This window comes from Canis lupus, chromosome 13, assembly GCF_011100685.1.
Source record: "Canis lupus familiaris isolate Mischka breed German Shepherd chromosome 13, alternate assembly UU_Cfam_GSD_1.0, whole genome shotgun sequence".
Lineage (NCBI taxonomy): Eukaryota > Metazoa > Chordata > Mammalia > Carnivora > Canidae > Canis > Canis lupus.
This window is the reverse complement of record NC_049234.1, coordinates 808,852-827,850: the sequence shown is the minus strand read 5'-3', so window position 1 is coordinate 827,850 and position 18,999 is coordinate 808,852. Positions and strand designations below refer to the sequence as shown.

At 33.8% G+C, this 18,999-nt stretch overlaps 1 protein-coding gene across 7 annotated transcripts in view; it reads left to right on the top strand.

Moving 5' to 3' along the window:
- Positions 1–18,999, top strand: part of STK3 (serine/threonine kinase 3) — a 375,979-nt gene that overhangs the window by 302,075 nt on the left and 54,905 nt on the right. For 6 of the 7 annotated variants that reach the window (XM_038555157.1, XM_038555156.1, XM_038555154.1 and 3 more), the window contains one exon: positions 1,656–1,831. In XM_038555157.1, the coding sequence (XP_038411085.1) occupies positions 1,656–1,831 (176 nt within the window). Of the gene's footprint in view, positions 1–1,655; positions 1,832–6,392; positions 6,553–18,999 lie in introns of all 7 variants that reach the window. The other variant, XM_038555153.1, reaches the window with a different exon arrangement.

The window sequence follows — 18,999 nt, the reverse complement described above, 5'->3', positions numbered from 1 at the left end:
TAGGCTGAAAATAAAAAACATAAGCATTACTTCTAATAGTTATTCTTATTTGCTTACATTGTATCATAGTGACTCACTTGATCAGGGATTAAGTTCAACTGTCAAAACACTCGTGAAAAAAAATGAAAAAGGCCTCTGCGTAGGTATTAAAAAATAAGATCACTTGTAAATAAAGATCTGCAGATGTATAAAGAAAAATTTGTTTAACTTAAAAGAATAGTTATCTTAAAAACATTTAATCAACAGGATCTTGAGCTATTTGTACAACCCATGTTCATTGCAGCATTATTCACAATAGTCAACAGATGGAAGCAAGTCAGGTGTGTTCATTGCCAGATGTATGGATAAACAAAATGTAACATATAGATATAATGGAATATTGTTTAGCTTAAAAAGGAAGGGAATTTTAACACATGCTACAACATGGATGAACCTTAAGGACATTGAACTTTAGAACGGAACTTTGGCTTTAGAACTTACAGGTTTGAGGGATCCCTGGGTGGCGCAGCGGTTTGGCGCCTGCCTTTGGCCCAGGGCGCGGTCCTGGAGACCCGGGATTGAATCCCACGTCGGGCTCCCGGTGCATGGAGCCTGCTTCTCCCTCTGCCTATGTCTCTGCCTCTCTCTCTCTCTCTCTCTCTCTCTCTCTCTGTGACTATCATAAATAAATAAATAAATAAATAAATAAATAAATAAATAAATAAATAAATAAATAAATAAACAAACAAACAAATAAATAAATAAATAGAACTTACAGGTTTGAGGTAACACTAACTCACCTCTGGTAGAGTGATTCAGTAGTAAGCAGCAGGAAAGTCAGAGATAGAACTTAGAAGAGAGCTTTAGAAATAAAAAATTGGTTTTCTGACTTTAAATATGGCAGAGCTTTAGAAATAGAACTTAGAAGCAAGGTCTGGGCTGAAGTGAGAGTTAGGAGTCAGATATAAATATGGCAGGCAAAGCCATGGGAGTCCAGGATGAGGTGGAATCAGCTAGAGAGACTAGAAGGAAGTCGTCTAAGACAAACCTGGGTAAGTCCTTATAACTTCTTTAGCTTAGAGTGGTGCACAATGACAATAACAATACAACTTAAATGCTTAAAACTAAACACTTAGGTTTTAAAATTTTACTTCATTTGACAAATTTCAAATATAATTGAAATGATTTTTAATAAAATTATGATAGTCTTGCCAAAATTCTTTTTTTTTAAAGATTTTATTTATTTATCCATGAGAGACACAGAGAGAGATAGGCAGAGACATAGGCAGAGGGAGAAGTAGGCTCCCTGCAGGGAACTGGATGTGAGACTGTATCCCAGGACTCCCGGATCACACCCTGAGCCAAAGGCAGATAGATGCTCAACCACTGAGCCACCCAGGCATCCCATCTTGCCAAAATTCTTAAAGATTTCTACAATCTAAGAATATTGTGGATCTCTGCCTAATTAATCATTAGTTGAATTTTTATGTGGCCTGGATATTTTTGGTTTTTCACTATCTCGTTTTACTTTGTTCTTCATTAAATTGACAGTGTTAGCCTTGAATATGACCAGTGCAAATGTATTATATTGCTGAATTAAAAAAAAAAAGTACCTCAATAAAAGCTTCTTTAAATTTAAGAATTTATACCCTCCCTGTGTTCTTTGTTTACCTAAGGAAATGCAACTTCACCACAAGTACAAAGACCATCTTTCATGGACTACTTCGATAAACAGGACTTCAAGAATAAGAGTCATGAAAACTGTAATCAGAACATGCATGAACCCTTCCCTATGTCCAAAAATGTCTTTCCTGATAACTGGAAAGTTCCTCAAGATGGAGACTTTGACTTTGTAAGTACATTTTAATTCTTCCACTTGTGTTTTATCCTTTTTCATTTTACCATCACATTGAGCAGCATAGTTTGTATGTTTGTATTAAATTTAGACTGCATATTAATATTCAACATGTAGCTATATATGTGGATATGGGAATGATAAGACCATAGTTTACTGGTAGATAGGCACTTGCAGAAAAATGTAAATAATTGCTTATATCAGAGCCTAAATGTAGAGGAAATGTCTAGGACCCTTTAAAATGACAACCATGTCAAAAAATGTTTTTAATAATGCAAATATGAGATACTTCTGACAGTTAATTCAGTTTCCAAAATAAGTGATGCAAAGCTATTTGTGACATAGACTGAGAAATTTACCTCAACTTTGAAAGTTAATTGAATTAGTTTCTACTTGATTAAGTGTTAATGCCACTTGGTTTGTCAGAAATAATAGTCCTATTGAATATCTAGTTAGCATATAAATTTCAATATAAAACTATGCCTTATTGCTTCTTTGTTATATTTTCTCTTTATTTCTTCTACTCTGCTCCTTGTTACTCATTTATTTTAAAGAATGCGTATAATACAGGTAAACTGTTTTAAAGCAACTATTTCCACATCTCAAGGGAGTAAATTCTCAAATGAGTTCTTTAATGGAGTAAAAGTTTTTATGAAGTAAATTTTTGCTATAGCATGTTTTAAATAATGTTACTTTTACGTATTGTTTTGTAAGATTTTTTCCGCATAAAATAACTACAATCCTTTATAGCTGTATATATTAATAAGTACATTTATGTATGAATAAATAGAATTTTAGATATATGGATATCTTTAAATTTTTTAAGTAATATTAAGCCATTTTGCTTAATCAACAGGCCTCTAAATTTTAGTTTTGGGATTATAAATATTTTTAATGTTAAGTACTTTTCTCCTAAATATTGTGATTATTTGTATTTTTAAATAATCAGATACCAAAGTTTCAAAATCTGTCCCCAATATAGTTAGTACAAATTGCTAGCAAATATTAGCGATGGTACAAGTTTGCCTGAAAACATTAATTATAATATCTACTTAGTTTTGTTTTTTCTATTTTAAAGTTAGACATTAGTAAATAAAACCTGTATTTCTATAGTTCTGATAAGATATCATTTTAAGCTGTCTACTTTTTTAAAAATCATAAACTATTTAGAATGCTAACATTCAAGCTTTAAATTATTCATGAACATGATGAATTATGTAGAGTGTTTAGCATCAAAGAATTCTGTCTTGTCTTAGAATTCTGTCTTGTCTTAGTTGGAATAAGTCTTAGCCTCTGGGAAATAGTTTGAGATGAGCAGCAAAGTAATGAATAAGTTACCTTGGTGAAGAAATAGCAAATAAAAGGATTTAATTCTGTTTTAGTTAGTCTTTGCCACCACCTCCAAAACTTAGTGGCTTACAATAGCAACTATTTGTTCACAATTTTGTGGGTAAGCATTTTGACTAAGTTCAACTGAGTGGTTCTTCTGCTGGTCTCACCTCCAGTCTCTCAAGTGGCTGTAATTATCTGGCAGCTTGACTGGATCTAAATGATCTTTCTAAAATTCTCAGTCTTGTGTCTCTGGCAGTGGTGCCCACACTAGGCTAGGCCATATGATGCTATCAGGCAAGACTGGCATTTTTATCTGGCAGTAGCAGCCTACCAAGAGGATGGCAGCAGATGTTGTAAGGCCTCTTCAGACCTATACCTGGAACCTGCACAGTGTCCATTAATAATAGCATCAAAAAAGAATGAATACTTAGGAATAATCTTAACCAAGCAGATGAAATACTTATACACTGAAAACTACAAAACATTGCTGAAAGAAATTAAAGATACCAATACATGGAAAGATATTTCATGCTCATGGATTACAAGATTTAATATTGTTAAGGTGTCAGTGTTGTCCAAAGCAATCTACAGATTCAGTGTAATCTCTGTCAAAATCCCAGTGACATTTTTTTTTCAGAAATAGAAAAATCCATTCTAAAGTTAATGTGGGATTTCAAGGACTCAGATAGTCAATACAGTCTTGAAAAAGAGAAATGAAGTTAGAAGTCTCATACTTAACTGATTTCAAAACTTACTACAAAGCTACAGTAATGAAAACAAGAGAGACATATAGTCCAATGGAGTAGAATAGAGAGCCCAGAAATAAACTGTCCCATATATGTCAAATGATTTTTGATGAGGGTACCAAGACCATTCAATGGAGAAAGAACAGTCTTGTCAACTTAGGATGTCGAGAAAACTGAATAGTCACATGCAGAAGAGGGAGGTTGGGCCCTTACCTTACATCATGTACACAAATTAACTCAAAATAAATCAAAGATCCAAACATAGGAACTAAAACTATAAAACTTAGAAGAAAAATAGAGAATCTTTATGACATTGGATTTGGTAGTGATTTCTTGGATATAACCCCAAAAGCACAGGAAATAACAACACCAACAAAGATAAATTAAGCTGTATTAAAATGTTTGTGTACCTAGGAACACTATCAACAGAGTGAAAAAGCAATCCATGGAATAGGAAAAAGCATTTGCAAATCACATATGTGATAAAGGGATTAACATTCAGGGTATATAAAGACTCCTACAACTCAACAGTAAAAAAAAACAAAAAAAAAAAAAACAACCAAGTTAAATGAGCAAAGGACTCAAATATTTTTCCAAAGAAAATACACAAGTGGCTGACAAACAAATAAAAAGACACGCTATCACTAGTCATTAGGGAAATGCAAATCAAAACCATAATAAGATACCAATTCATACTCAGCAAGATGAATATTATATAAACATATATAGAAAGAGAGAGCAAATAAGTATTGGTGAGAATATGGAGAAAGTTGAGTCCTTCCTTATGTACTACAGGGGGGAATGTAAAATGGTTCACCTGCTGTAGAAAATAAAATGGCTTTCCTCAGAAAAATTCAACATGGAATTACCACGTGATCCAGCCATTTCACTTCTGAGTATATAACCCAAAGAAGTGAAAGCAGGAACTTGAACAGAGATTTGTGCATTCATGTCCATAGCAACATTATTCATAATAGTCAAAAGGTGGAAACAAACCAAGTGTCTTTTGATGGAGGAATAGATAAACAAAATGTGCTATATACATATGATAGGATATTATTCAGCCTGAAAAGGAAGGAAATTCTGACTAACGTTCTAACATTGAAGATACTATGCTAAAATAGTCACAAAAAGACAAATACTGTGTGATTTCACTTATATAAGGTACCTGGAGTAGTCAAATTCATAGAAACAGAGAGTTGGAATGGTGGTTGCCAGGGGCTGGGAGTGAGGGAAAGTAGGGAGTTACTGTGTTTAACAGAGTTTCAGTTTTGCAAAGTGAAAGAAGTTCTGGGGATGGACAGTGGTGATGTTTGCACAACAGTATGAGTGTACCTAATGCCACTGAACTGTACACTTAAAAATGGTCAGAATGGTGAATTTTAAGGTATACATATTTCACCACACTAAAATAAATAAGGGAAGGGGAGAAGTCTCAGTGTCATTTTTACCATATTCTGTTAAGTTAAAATATGTCATAAGGCCATCCAGATTCAAGAGATTTGGAAATAGATTTTACCTCACGATGGGGAGAACAGCAGAGTCACATTGTAGAGAGCTCTGTGGAATGAAAGGATTTGTTGTAATCATCTTTGCAAACATCCTACTAGAAATTGTCATAATTAAAATGCAACAGAAATTAGAATATTGAAGTTGGAACTGGCGGCCATTTGTGATTCTGGTAAGGACCATTTCAGTTACCTTGCTTTTTAATTTTCACGCACAGCTTTCAACTGTCTCTCTTAGGCTCATTCTAGTTTTGTGAATTAGAACATTGGTTTTTCCAGTGGCCCATTCCTATAAGTAAACTTTTGGTAACCTCATCAGCTATCATAGATTTTAGAGTCTTTCTATCTGAAAATTCCAAAATTTGTTAGAAAACATTAACCAAATTTAACAAATGTCCTACTCTTTGCTTTGGATTGTGCTGGGCACTATAGGTAAATAAATTTATGAAGTTAAGTTATTTGGAATGATATGATAAATAAAGTGGAAAGGTATGTCTGGCTCAGATGGTTGAAGCCTTATATGGAAGATTTTAAAGTCTAAATTTTTTATTTCCTGGATAATAAAAAAACACGGAAGGTTTTTAAGTTGGAGAGTGACATGATGAACATATTCTATAATGTTAATTTCGATGGTAGCATGCAGGATTGATTGATAGGAAAAGACTAGAGGTGAGGGAAATAAGACATTAGAAAGGATTAAAAAACAGAAATAGCTGACTTACTAGATTAAAGAATACAATTTTGGTTAAGTGAGAACTGGATAGTAGAAGGTGAAAATTAGAGAGAGAGAAAGAGAGAGAGAGAGAGAGAATGTCCTTAGAGTAGGAAAGAGACTTCAGGAGGCATGACCAGATCCAGTTTTTGCAGAATTACTTCTTTTCTGATATATACAGGGCATACATATAGCCTTAAAAGAGAAGTGGGAGGGGGCAGGCAATGACAGAGTTACTAGAGCAGTTCTTTCTTCTCCAGCATTTCCTCATCTGTCAGCTGGAACTGCTCGACCTTCTCATCACTTTGAGGAAAGTGGAAAATATTGTCATAGCTACTGATGGGAATGTAAATGGGAATAAAAAGGAGATGAGTAAAAGAAGGATGACCAGGGGATGAACAAAGAATTGCCAAGAGTCTGGTGAGTGTGGTAAAAGACAAAGAAGAGCGTACAGAGGCTAAAGGAGTAGGAAGGCAGCACAGGCGGGACAAAGTGGAAGGGGTCGGATGGGATGCTTTGCTTACAAAGTAGGGAAATGGACTGGAAGCAAAGACAGATTTCCACTAACAACACCAGCTGGTAATGATAAGGGAAATCTGGTCTTATTCATCCCATCATACATTAGATATAGAATGTTAAAAATGTGACTCATCAAAATATAAAGTGTGCTAAGGTTTATGTGTTTATCTTCCCTCTTTATGATGTGTCTCAAGGCTACCTTCCAAAAGAACTGGACTTTTATATGATTCCTCTGTCTATTAAGCAGAAGTTGCGTAAAACAACCCAAGGTTGTTTTGACCATATTTCCAGCACATAGAAGGCTTAGCTCCTTTTGCATTGAGGAAAATAGGTTTCGGAAAGAAAAATCAAAGAGAACACTCCATTGTCTTTTGTAGTATTCAGGACAGATTCCTAAAGGACAAAACTTATTCAGAGAGGTACTTGCTAGACAGATATGCAGAGTAGGTAGGAAGCATTATTTATCTTAAAGCCTCTATGCAACGTAATTTGTATATTTTATTTAAGCATTTGTCCTTTGGATTTTCCTGTGAACTGTTGTTTCATGTTAATGTTCTGGATGTAATGAGGTGATAGTATTAATTTATGATTTAACCAATTTGGAGGTAATATAAAGAGAGGACAAAATATATTCAGGCTAATTAAACCAGTTATTTTAATTCTCCTAAAAAAAATTCTGTTTATAAAGGGTGTGCCTATGAAGGTTCCTAAAACAAATGTAAAAGGCAAATCTGTTTATTATAGCACTAGTCTGATGTTTCAGTTTTTGTTAGAATTATTTCCAAACAGCCTTAGCATCCAGATTGTTTAGTGTTAAATAGAGAGCCTGTAGATCATGTTTTGCAGAAATTACAGTATCGTACTTAAATAGATATATTTTGAGTAACAAAGATCTTGGAATAAGAACAAAAACTTTAAAAACCATCTGTTAACCTACTATATTGGTTCCAATCTTTAAAAAAAGAAAAAAATTGGATTGACAATAATTACTAGTGTAAGAGGGATTAGGTAAATCAGCCATTTTTTGGTCTTTAACTCAGATTGAAATGTAAGTTAACCTTTCTTGATTGCTATGATTCTTAAATATTTATTCAACTTGTGTTGCTCTTTTAAGCTATCATCCAGAGCAACTAGAGAAAAAGTCTCAATAATAGTAGCAGAGGAGGGATCCCTGGGTGGCTCAGCGGTTTGGCGCCTGCCTTTGGCCCAGGGCGTGATCCTGGAGTCCCGGGATCGAGTCCCGCGTCAGGCTCCTGGCATGGAGCCCGCTTCTCCCTCCTCCTGTGTCTCTGCCTCTTTCTCAATCTCTGTGTCTATCATGAATAAATAAATAAATCTTAAAAAAAAAATAGTAGCAGAGGAGAAAATCCAAGTATAAATTTGCTTTAGACTTTCCTACGTGTTTTTACACTGATCCCTTAATTGGCAAGTCTGTATGGTTCCAGGGAAGCAAATAAGAAAACAAACACCTCACTGCTGCAAAACATAGAAAACAGCAAACCCAGAGAAAGTGCTCCTGGAGTCACCATGTGCATTTTAGGAATCGTCCTTTGTTCTGGAGAAATATTCTTTCTCAGGATCTTTTCACCTTCCTACAGCAGTCAGCCTTAATGCAGGGTAATCAAGTGGAGACAGTGGTGGAATACAAAATCCATGTAGACACTTGTAGCAACACCAGCCCTTTGGAAAGTCATCAGCGACCCAGGCCCTGTCAAAGGTCTGGAGGTGAAAACTGAAGCCAGCGGCATCACCAGTTTTGACCAAAGTAGTAGTCTTGTCATCTGCTTTATCTTTTCAAAGAGATGTTGGCTAGAAGTTTCCCTTGTAGTATACCCCTTAGTCAAAGAACTTCTTGTTCTCTTCAGTCCCTAGTTATGTGGACTGAGGAAACCACTTCAGTTGAATGAGGTATTTAAGCATATTGTCATCGATTAGCTTTGCATTAATTAAGTGATTATTGTCAAGTATTTCCAGATGTTTGCAAGAGTATTAACAAAGTATGAAAAGATAACTGTAGATACTGCAGATTTATTTCTTCTGGGGCAAAGAAGAAATAAACACAGACTTTCAAGTGTTTTAGTGAATAGCCCTGGATAAGAGTTTATGATTACAGGTGTACATGTGGCACTGAACTTGAGTATATGTGGCACATTGTGCTTTCACTATGCACTCCTTCCTTGTAGAGCCAACAGGAAATTAAAATTAATGAGAAGCCTGTACTTTGAAATACTTGCAGAATTCTTGACTATTACAGTCCTTTGCCAGCTCACGAAATCTGTGCTGGCAGTCCTATCCAACAGATGGTGTGGCGTGTGCAGTTATAGCATGTGATTTTCTAGGTCCATGTAGAATTTTTGTAAGATTTTGACCATCAGTATACTGAGGCATTTAAGATAGTCATAACCTTTATTTATTTGGAAGGAGGGTAGCCTTCTTGAAATATATGTGCTTTATATACAGGTAGGAATAAAATAGTAATAGTTAATCACTGGGCAAATAAACTGAATTTAATTGATTCTATAGTAGCTAAAGTCAACAAAAACTTTAATGTCTCTGAACTGCTACATTGGTTCTTCAATATAACTTAATGCATTTGGCCACCTCAGGTAAAATGGGCATTTTGCTTCCTTATTCCCAAATATGCTGTTTAAAACTTCCATAATTTCAGAAAATGTTATTTAGTGATTGTATCCGGGCAAGGTCTACTGGAACATTAAGCTAATTCTGCTTATTTAGATAATTAATACCTTAAGTTAAAACCGACTATATCATCATTTCCTTTACAAATTAAAGTGAGCAGGCCTGTACTTATTGGATTAATTAAGATAGAAAGCACAGGTGCACCATGTGGTTTCTTGTCATCATGTTGGAATTTATTAAGATGTTTAAAGCACATGGCAAAAAGAGAAATGGCTTACCAAGAAGAGTTCTAACAAGCATAAACTTTCCTCATAGTAATTTGTTCTTTTAAAAATGTCATTTACTTAGAGGATTGTGTTGAAAAATTGGCTACTTTACATTTTAAAACAAAGATACGATACTCCAAGCATATGTTATAGCTAATGCTAATGTCTGAGGAAGTTAATTGGACTATGTGGGCTTTTTGTTCATAACCCCATTTTGAATGTTTGGTCAATAAGCAGTGGGGACTGTTGGGATCATTACATCAAAAGAGATGTTAAGAACCAATCATGGCATTTAGGATCAAAGAGCAAACAATATAATTTATCACCTTTTAGTTTAAAACTGAAGCCCCATAGTGTTTACTTCTTAAAGAAACCATTAGATTTCAAATAAGTTGTTAGGACTAACTGAGGTTACGAGATATATATATATATATATGCGTGTGTGTGTGTGTGTGTGTGTGTGTATAAATAATGTGTTAATAATAGAAGACTTGCTTTTTCCTTTGACTGTCATAAATGAAATTTCTTTAAATCTAAAATTATGTTTGTACTTTCGTACTTAATTCTGATATTCAGAATATACACGGTAGCTTAGTGGCAGAACTCTTTTTTTACATAAGTAGCTTTCATCATAATTTCCAGCATATATCTTTCACAGAAGTATACTGTTCTTTTTGGGCTTATTAGATTTGTTGGCATGGTTAAACTAATACTGACACCATTCTCTCCCTTCCTGACATTAGTTTGGTGACTTTTTCCCATAGTACTTCTCACTCATTCAAATAGAAAAATTTCATTAGGTTAGATTCATTATGTTGGAAGGCTTTCCAGTAAATTAAATTTTTTGTTTTGCTTTTAATTCAAAGCCTAGTTGTCTTGATTCAAAACCAAACTAGTTTTGGTTCATATATTTGCCTAGCAATAGCAGAAAAATCTTATTCCTATAAATATAGACAAATCTTAAGGAGATGAAAGAGGGTATCAAACTAATATATAGTAGCAGATAAAAGAATTTTGGAAAACATCTTAATTTCATTAATTTATTTTGAAGAGACATTTTTCATGGTTCTTAATAAAGGAACTATTTTTTTCTTTATGAATTAAGTAATAATGCATGTTTAATTTGATATACAGTGTATGGTATAATTAGAGCTGTTGTTAATTACTGAGGTCTTACAAAAAGGCTCAGTAACCTGGGTGGGGTTATCAAATTGTAATTTTATAGGCCTTCAGTTTAGTTTTTGACTGTCTATATTAATGTGAGAATGCAGTGAAGCTACATAATAGTCAAAGTTACAAATGTATAAATATATAAAAAGCTAATAATCAGCCTTGCTCTTTTAGTAACTGGCCAGATGAAATGTGAATTATTGTTGCTAATGGAAGAAAGATCTAAAACAGCTAATCGTTTTAGTGATTATACTCTTTGATGAAAATAAATTTTCGGGATCCCTGGGTGGCGCAGCGGTTTAGCGCCTGCCTTTGGCCCAGGGCGCGATCCTGGAGATCCGGGATCGAATCCCACGTCGGGCTTCCGGTGCATGGAGCCTGCTTCTCCCTCTGCCTATGTCTCTGCCCCTCTCTCTCTCTCTCTCTCTCTCTCTCTCTGTGTGTGTGACTATCATAAATAAATAAATTAAAAAAAAAAAGAAAATAAATTTTCTGTCTTATCTCATTAAAATTTCAATGATGGTACAAAATTCCTGAAATTGCTTTACTTTTTAATTTTAAACATTTAATCATTCTTGTCTGACTCTGAACACTGAAAGCTTTCCCTTAGGTTAACCATATAAGGCACGATAGAAATAAGATACAGGAAAGTGCCACCCTTGAGTAGCAGAGATCAGTTAATTACAGCTAATATCTTTTAGCAAATTCTATTTTTCCATTTTACTTTATTATAGTATTATAGATATTGTCTTATGGAAAAAAATTCTTAATATAACTGAATTAAGGAAATTAAGTCATTGCACAACCCTTAACAGTCAGCATTTAACAGCAGCTCTTTTAGATATGGTAGAAATTCACCATTTTTGTTATTTTTTAAAGTTTTTATTTAAATTCTAGTTAATAAAAAAATAAATAAATTTTAGTTAATAAGCAGTGAAATACTAGTTTCAGGTATAAAATATAGTGATCCAGGACTTCCGTACAGTACCCATTGTTCATCACAACTAGTGCCCTCCTTAATCCCCATCACCTGTTTCACCCATCCCCCCACCACCTCCCTTCTTGTGACCATCAGTTTGTTCTCCAAGGTTAAGAGTCTATTTCTTAGTTTGCCTCTGTCTCTTTTTCCTCTTTGCCTACTTATTTTGTTTCTTAAATTCCACATGTGAGTGAAATCATATGATATTTGTCTCTCCCTTGGACTGACTTATTTTCACTTAGCATTATACTCTCCAGCTCCATCCATGTTGTTATAGATGGCAAGATTTCATTCTTTTTGATGGATGAGTAATATTCCACATCTGCTTTATCCATTTATCAGTTGATAAATACATTCTCACTAACAGATGTTGTTTCTTGTGTTGTTGATTTTAGCCATTCTGAAATGTGTGAGGTGATATCTCATTGTAGTTTTGATTTGTATTTAGTTTTTAGGTGTTAAATTTCATAAGTTCTTTATATATTATAGATATGAACTCTTTATTAGATATGTCATTTGCAAATATTTTCTCCCATTCTGTAGGTTGCCTTTTAGTTTTGTGGATGGTTTCCTTTGCTGTGCAGAAGCCTTTTATTTTGATGAAGTTCCAGTAGTTTATTTTTGCTTTTGTTTCCCTTGCCTCAGGAGACATACCTGGAAAGAAGTTGCTACAGCAATGTCAGAGAAGTTACTGTCTGTCTTCTCTTCTAAGGATTTTTATGATTTCAGGTCTCATTTTAGGTATTTTATCCATTTTAAGTTTATTTTTGTGTATGGTGTAAGAAAGTGGTCCAGTTTCATTCTTTTGCATGTGGCTGTCCAGTTTTCCCAGTACCATTTGTTGAAGAGACTGTCTTTTTCTTTCCTGCAATGTCAAAGATTAATTGACGATATAGTTGTGGGTTTATTCTGGATATTCTGTTCTGTTCTATTAATCTATTTGTCTATTTTTGTGCCAGTACCATACTGTTTTGTAATATAACTTTGTAATATAACTTGAAGTCCAGAATTATGATACCACTAGCTTTGCTTTTCTTTTTCAAAGTCACTTTGGTTATTGGGTCTTGTAATTTCATAAAGATTTTAGGATTGTTCGTTCTAGCTCTGTGGAAAACACTGTATTTTGATAGAGATTGCATTAAATGTGTAGATTGCTTTGGGTAGCATAGCCATTTTAATGGGATTTATTCTTCCAATCCATGAGTATGGAATGTCTTTCTGTTTCCTTGTGTCATCTTAGGTTTCTTTCACAGGAGTATTTATAGTTTTCAGGGTATAGGTCTTTTATCTCTTTGGTTAGGTTTATTACTAAGTATCTTATTGTTTTTGGTGCAGGTGTAAATGGGATTGATTGCTTAATTTTTCTTTCTGCTATTTCATTGTTGGTGTATTGAAATGTAACAGGTTCTTTTAGATTGATTTTGTATTGTGTGACTTTACTTATTTTGTGTATCAGTTCTAGCAATTTTTTGGTGGAATCTTTCAGGTTTTTTATATATATAGTGTTATGTCATCTGCAGATAGTGAAAGTTTTACTTCTTCCTTGATAATTAGATGCCTTTTATTTCTTTTTGTTGTCTGATTGCTGTGTTTAGCCTTTCAGTATAATATTAAATAACAGTGGTAAGAGTGGATATCCCTGTCTTTTCCAGAACTTAGTCAACCTATGAGCTTCCTTCTGTATTTTATAAGCTGCTCTCATCTGCGAGAATCATTCCTTCCTTATTTAGAATCATTTATACTTTTTTTCTCTTGATTCCACATTAAAACTATCAAGCTTTCATTCATTTGGATACAGTCCCATTTTGCTGTAATTCCTGATACGAAGCTGCGTTAACTTTAAAACTTCAGCATCTGAGGGGATCCCTGGGTGGCGCAGCGGTTTGGCGCCTGCCTTTGGCCCAGGGCGCGATCCTGGAGACCCGGGATCGAGTCCCATATCGGGCTCCCGGTGCATGGAGCCTGCTTCTCCCTCTGCCTGTGTCTCTGCCTCTCTCTCTCTCTGTGACTATCATAAGTAAATAAATTAAAAAAAAAAAAAAAAAAAAAAACTTCAGCATCTGACATTGTTTTTCTAACTACTAGTTCTTTAAATTCAAAGTGTTATGCAGTTTGTTTGCATGTATAATTCTAGTGCTCAGAATGTTTTTTGTCCTTTTGCTTCTAGCTAATAAACTATTAATAAAAATAATATATATTGAGGGCTTGCTATGTGTTGAATGTATTTCAAAGTACTTTCTTGACAGTGACCTTTTGCAGAAGGTACTGTTATCTCCCACACACGCAACTTTTTTTTTTTTTTAAGTTGAGGAAACTAAAGGACAAATTAGTTCAGTGGCCAAAGTCACATAGCTTCTAAGTGGCAGAGCCAAAATTTGAACCCAGGAACTATGACTCTAGAGTATAGCTCAGTACTGCTCAATAATCACAGTGTTATTAAGCCTTTGTGAAGAGGTTAGCTTAAGTCCTAAGATTAAGTCATTAATCAAAGAAAGAAGAGGATAGTTGAATCATGACAAAACCGAACTGGGTAGAAGCACAACTAAAGATCATTAGAATAAAGTAGGTATTTGGACATGGGGTGGGCAGAGTGCAGGGTTCAGAATGAGTTGGCTTTGCTAGCAAAACAGAAAGATTTCTATACACTTCAACTGGGCCAGAGAACAGGTTGTAATGGAGATAATGCCCACTGAACAGAGTAATACTGAATATGATGCAGGAATGACCTAGGTTATAAAGACCTTAACAGCAAGTTGAGACTGCTTCTAGCATGTATTTAACCTTAATCCTGTGAGCAGTGGATAGCCAGTACAGAATTGTTATCAGGAAAGTAACTCTTATCAAATTTGTTTTTTATGATTCCATACAAATTTGAATAGCCAAAGCAATCTTGAGAACAAAAAAAAGCTGGAGGTATCACAATTCTAGATTTCAAGATACACTACAAAACTGTAGTAATCAAAACAGTATGATACTAGCACAGTACATAGACACATAGATCAATGAGACAGAACAGAAAGCCCAGAAATAAACCCCTGCTTATATGGTTAATCTATGACAAAGAAGGCAAGAATATACAATGGGAAAAAGACAATCTCTTCAATAAGTGAGGCAGGGAAGGCTGGACACTCACATGCACAACAGTGAAACTGGGCCACTTTCTTATAACCATACAAAAACTCAAAACCTAAATGTGACACCCAAAGCCATAAAACTAGAAGAAATTGTTGGCAATAATTTACTTGACATTAGTTATAGAAACATTTTTCTAGATATGTTTCCCCTGGCAAGGGAAACAAAAGCAAAATTAAACAATTGGGACTACACCAAAATAAGAAGTGTTTTCATACAAAGGAAGCCATCAACAAAACAATAAGGCAGCCTACTGAAGAGGAGAAGATATTTGTAAATGATATGTCTGGTAAGGGCTTAATATCCAAAATATATAGAACTTATACAAAAGACTAAAAATACATTTGGTCAGTGGCTCTCTTTAAGATAGGGTGTACTTGTGCCCCATCTTCCTCTTTGCTATGAGCAATAGTCTTCAGGGACAGCCAAAAAGTCTCACTCAGCATTCTTTATAAGAATAAATATTATTGACTTGATAAATACATTTAAGAGCACTTCATGTTTCTATCTCTACAGAAATATTTTAGTTTTTTCCTTCATTCATCATTTATGCATTTAACATTTTTTGGTCCTTACCACATGCCAAACTCTGCATACTTATAATTTAAACAAGTTCCTGCCCTGGAGAAGCCCCTAGGTCACTGATAGGAATAGACATACAAGCACTTAATTTCATCCATAGGTAAAGTTGGCCCTACCCACTAATCTGAAAAATGGTGTGGTGGAATCAGTAAGCTCAAAAATTTTTAAGGTGAAAATGTGAAATTTTAATTGAGACTAACTTATGACTCAACAATAATGTTTGACTGACATTCAGAATTCATGCATTACAGAAATTCTGTTGGCCTTGGATACATAAGACCTTGCAATCACATGGACCAGACTGATAATTCTTATAGATTATAAATATAAATATTGGTACAACTATAGATAATAAATATTTAGCTTTAAGTTTCTTTCAGAGTGATTTAAATAAGATAATAGATAATGTCTGTTTTACCTACTTTCTGATAAGGAATTTTTAGCTTCAAGGTGTCTGGGTGGCCCAGTCGGTTGGGTATCTGACTCTTAATCTCAGCTCAGGTCTTGGTCTCAGGGTCATGAGTTCAAGCCCTATGTTGGGCTCCATGCTGGGTGTGGAGCCTACTTAAAAAAAAAAAATTTTAGGTTCATGCTAATATTAAGTGGGTACTGCACATATGTGACCAATATTTGTTTATCTGTTTAGTTCTGGTTCCTGCCATCTAGAATTCTATAATAATGAGACTTCAAAAATTATATTCATTTTATATCTCCAAGATAATACCTTATAATTTGTCTGTTTACTCTATAAACATTGAGTCTGAAGGTTTAACTAAATATAAACAGAATTTTTTTATTGTGCAAAGGAGCTTAGAAAAATTCAGGCCAAACATCATCATCTCTTTATGGTTATTATTTGGATAAAAAAATCATCCATTTGAAAAGCTAAAGCTTATTTTTAAATGTGATACATACAGAGTTTTTCATCCCAGTTTCTGTTTCATAGCTAAAACATTAAAAAACACTATGATGTATATCAGTTTTGCTGTTGGTAACTTAACGCATATTCTCTAAGTTAAATGAATATACCTCTAATGTCACCTTTATTTTATAATTTAGGAAAAACTTATTTTGTATTAATACTTGAGATAAATATGAAAAAATAAAACCAACCTCTAATGGCTGGGAAAGTACTTCTAAAACATTGGAATTTTTCTACTAAGGCCTTGTGTTCTGTGTTCAGATACATAATAGATTTCCAGCAAAAAGGGGATTATATTTATGTGCCCATACATTTCTTGGATCATTGTTAGGAAGCTATTATTTAAATTCATGATAAATTCTAAAAAGAAATGATAACAGTATAAGAGAAGGCATTCAAGAAACATACCAGTTCATACTTTTACTCAATTTCATATTAATGTACTTAACAGTATATTTGGCTTCTTGTAATTAGGGTAGCTTCAGTTAGCTTTTCCTTAAGGGAAAATGTTCTAAATTTCCTAAGCATGACTATGTATTCTCTTTCTGATTCTTAGAATGGAAAGAAATTTAATTTATTTGCATCTCTAGTGAATAAAAATAATCACAGGCATTTATATACAGGTATATATCACAGGTAGCTACTTCATATTTTTAAAATTAAGTATCTTATTATATTTTAAAATTTTTACATTCATAATTATTAAGTTACTAGATATTGCATTTGAAGTGATTCAAATTCAACACATATGAATAAGCACTGATTTCACTAGTCTTTATTCATTTATTGAATAGAAATCAATTTTTTTTAATTGGTATTTCCAGACCATGGAAAAATATTAATAAGGTAGTTAATATTGAGGTTAGAACATGTAGTTCTTTATATTTTTTGAGACTTACTTGGGATTGCTTTTTTTTTTTTTTTTAAGATTCTATTTGTTTATTCATGAAAGACACAGAGAGAAAGGCAGAGGCATAGGGAGGGAGAAGCACGCTCCCAACTGGGAGCCCAATGTGGGACTCAATCCCAGGATCCCAAACTGAGCCAAAGGCAGGCACTAAACAACTGAACCACCCAGGTGCCCCGGGATTATTTGTTTTAAATATTAATTAATATATAAGGTTCTACTTTTAGTTATTATTTTTAGAGTAACATATCAACAATTAAACCTCCTTTTTAGTTTTTAATGTTTATTCAGCAAAAGTTTACTGTAAGTATCCTCTCTGTGCTTTTCTTTTTCCCCTTTAAAAATTAACTCAGTCAAGGGAATCACTTGCAAAAGATCCCCTATACTGTGATCTGCTCTTCCTACTTTGCTCAGAATAAAAGCATCCTACTTTATCTGTATGTAGCTGTTAGACTTTAGATCCTAACCCCTAGTCAAATCAGATGCTTCCAAATTAAAGCAAACAACTGCCAGTGACTTTATTAAACTTAACAAAGAATTAGTTACTAGTAAAACTAACAGTACATCTTTAAATTCACCTTCAGTCTGTTTGGTGCTTGCTTATTTGTACAAATGTGAATTCTGGCTGTAAAAAAAAAAAACTAGATTTAAATATCTTATATAAATTATTAATAGTTCAAAAGGATACTAGTTCATAATATTATTGAGAACATCTATGAATAAATCTCCTAACTAGTTAAGATTTATTTACAGTTTAAAAGTCCTCTGATGTTACAGGGACTAAAAAAAGAAGGAAATTCTGTGGGTGGGGGTAGGGAACATGCAGCCAGTAGCCTGGTGAAAAATCTGTAGTTATTTGCAAAACTAATTAAGAAATTGCAAGGAGAAAAATAGCATACATAACCATCTTTTGACATAGACAAAATGTACCTAGTATATTTGTGATGTGGCTCTGGATTAGGCATTAAATTGAATTTGACTGTTAAATAATATTTAGTAACATCATAAGAAAATCGCATCTGGTGTCCCTGATAATCCTTTCTTCATTATGGAAATTTATTATGTATTAGAATGATAAGTTTCAAAATTGTTCTTTCATTATGCCAATTTCTGCTCTGATTTTCTTTTTACGTTTGTGTGGACCTGAATGCCAATATTGACAGGATCCATTCTAAAGCTAGTGCTTTTGGGCAGCCCGGGTGGCTCAGCGGTTTAGCGCCGCCTTCAGCTTAGGGCGTGATCCTGGAGACCTGGGATCGAGTCCCACGTCGGGCTCCCTGCATGGAGCCTGCTTCTCCCTCTGCCTGTGTCTCTGCCTCTCTCTCTCTCTCTCTCTGTCTCTCATGAATAAATAAATAAAATCTTTAAAAAAATAAAAAAAATAAAGCTAGTGGTTTTGTTTTTTAAACCTTTCTTTTGAATTTATTCTAGGTTACTGTTTAATAAAATACTTTGATATTAAGCCCTATAAAATTTCAAAGTAAAGACCTTTTATTAAATAAGAAGTGAGTTTAGTAAATGTTAATGAGGAATAGATATATTTCAAATAAAGGCTTAGCAAGTATTAGAAAAATATTAATTATTTTTTGGATTAACTTTTATTATTGAGTTCTATTATTCTATAAAAACTTCTGTGAGTAGAAAAAGATTTTTTGATAGAATATGGAATACTAATTTTAATATGTAGATAAATTATTTAATATTGATAAGTTTTAGGTTTACTTATAGTCTTGTTAAAAGATGGTTTGTT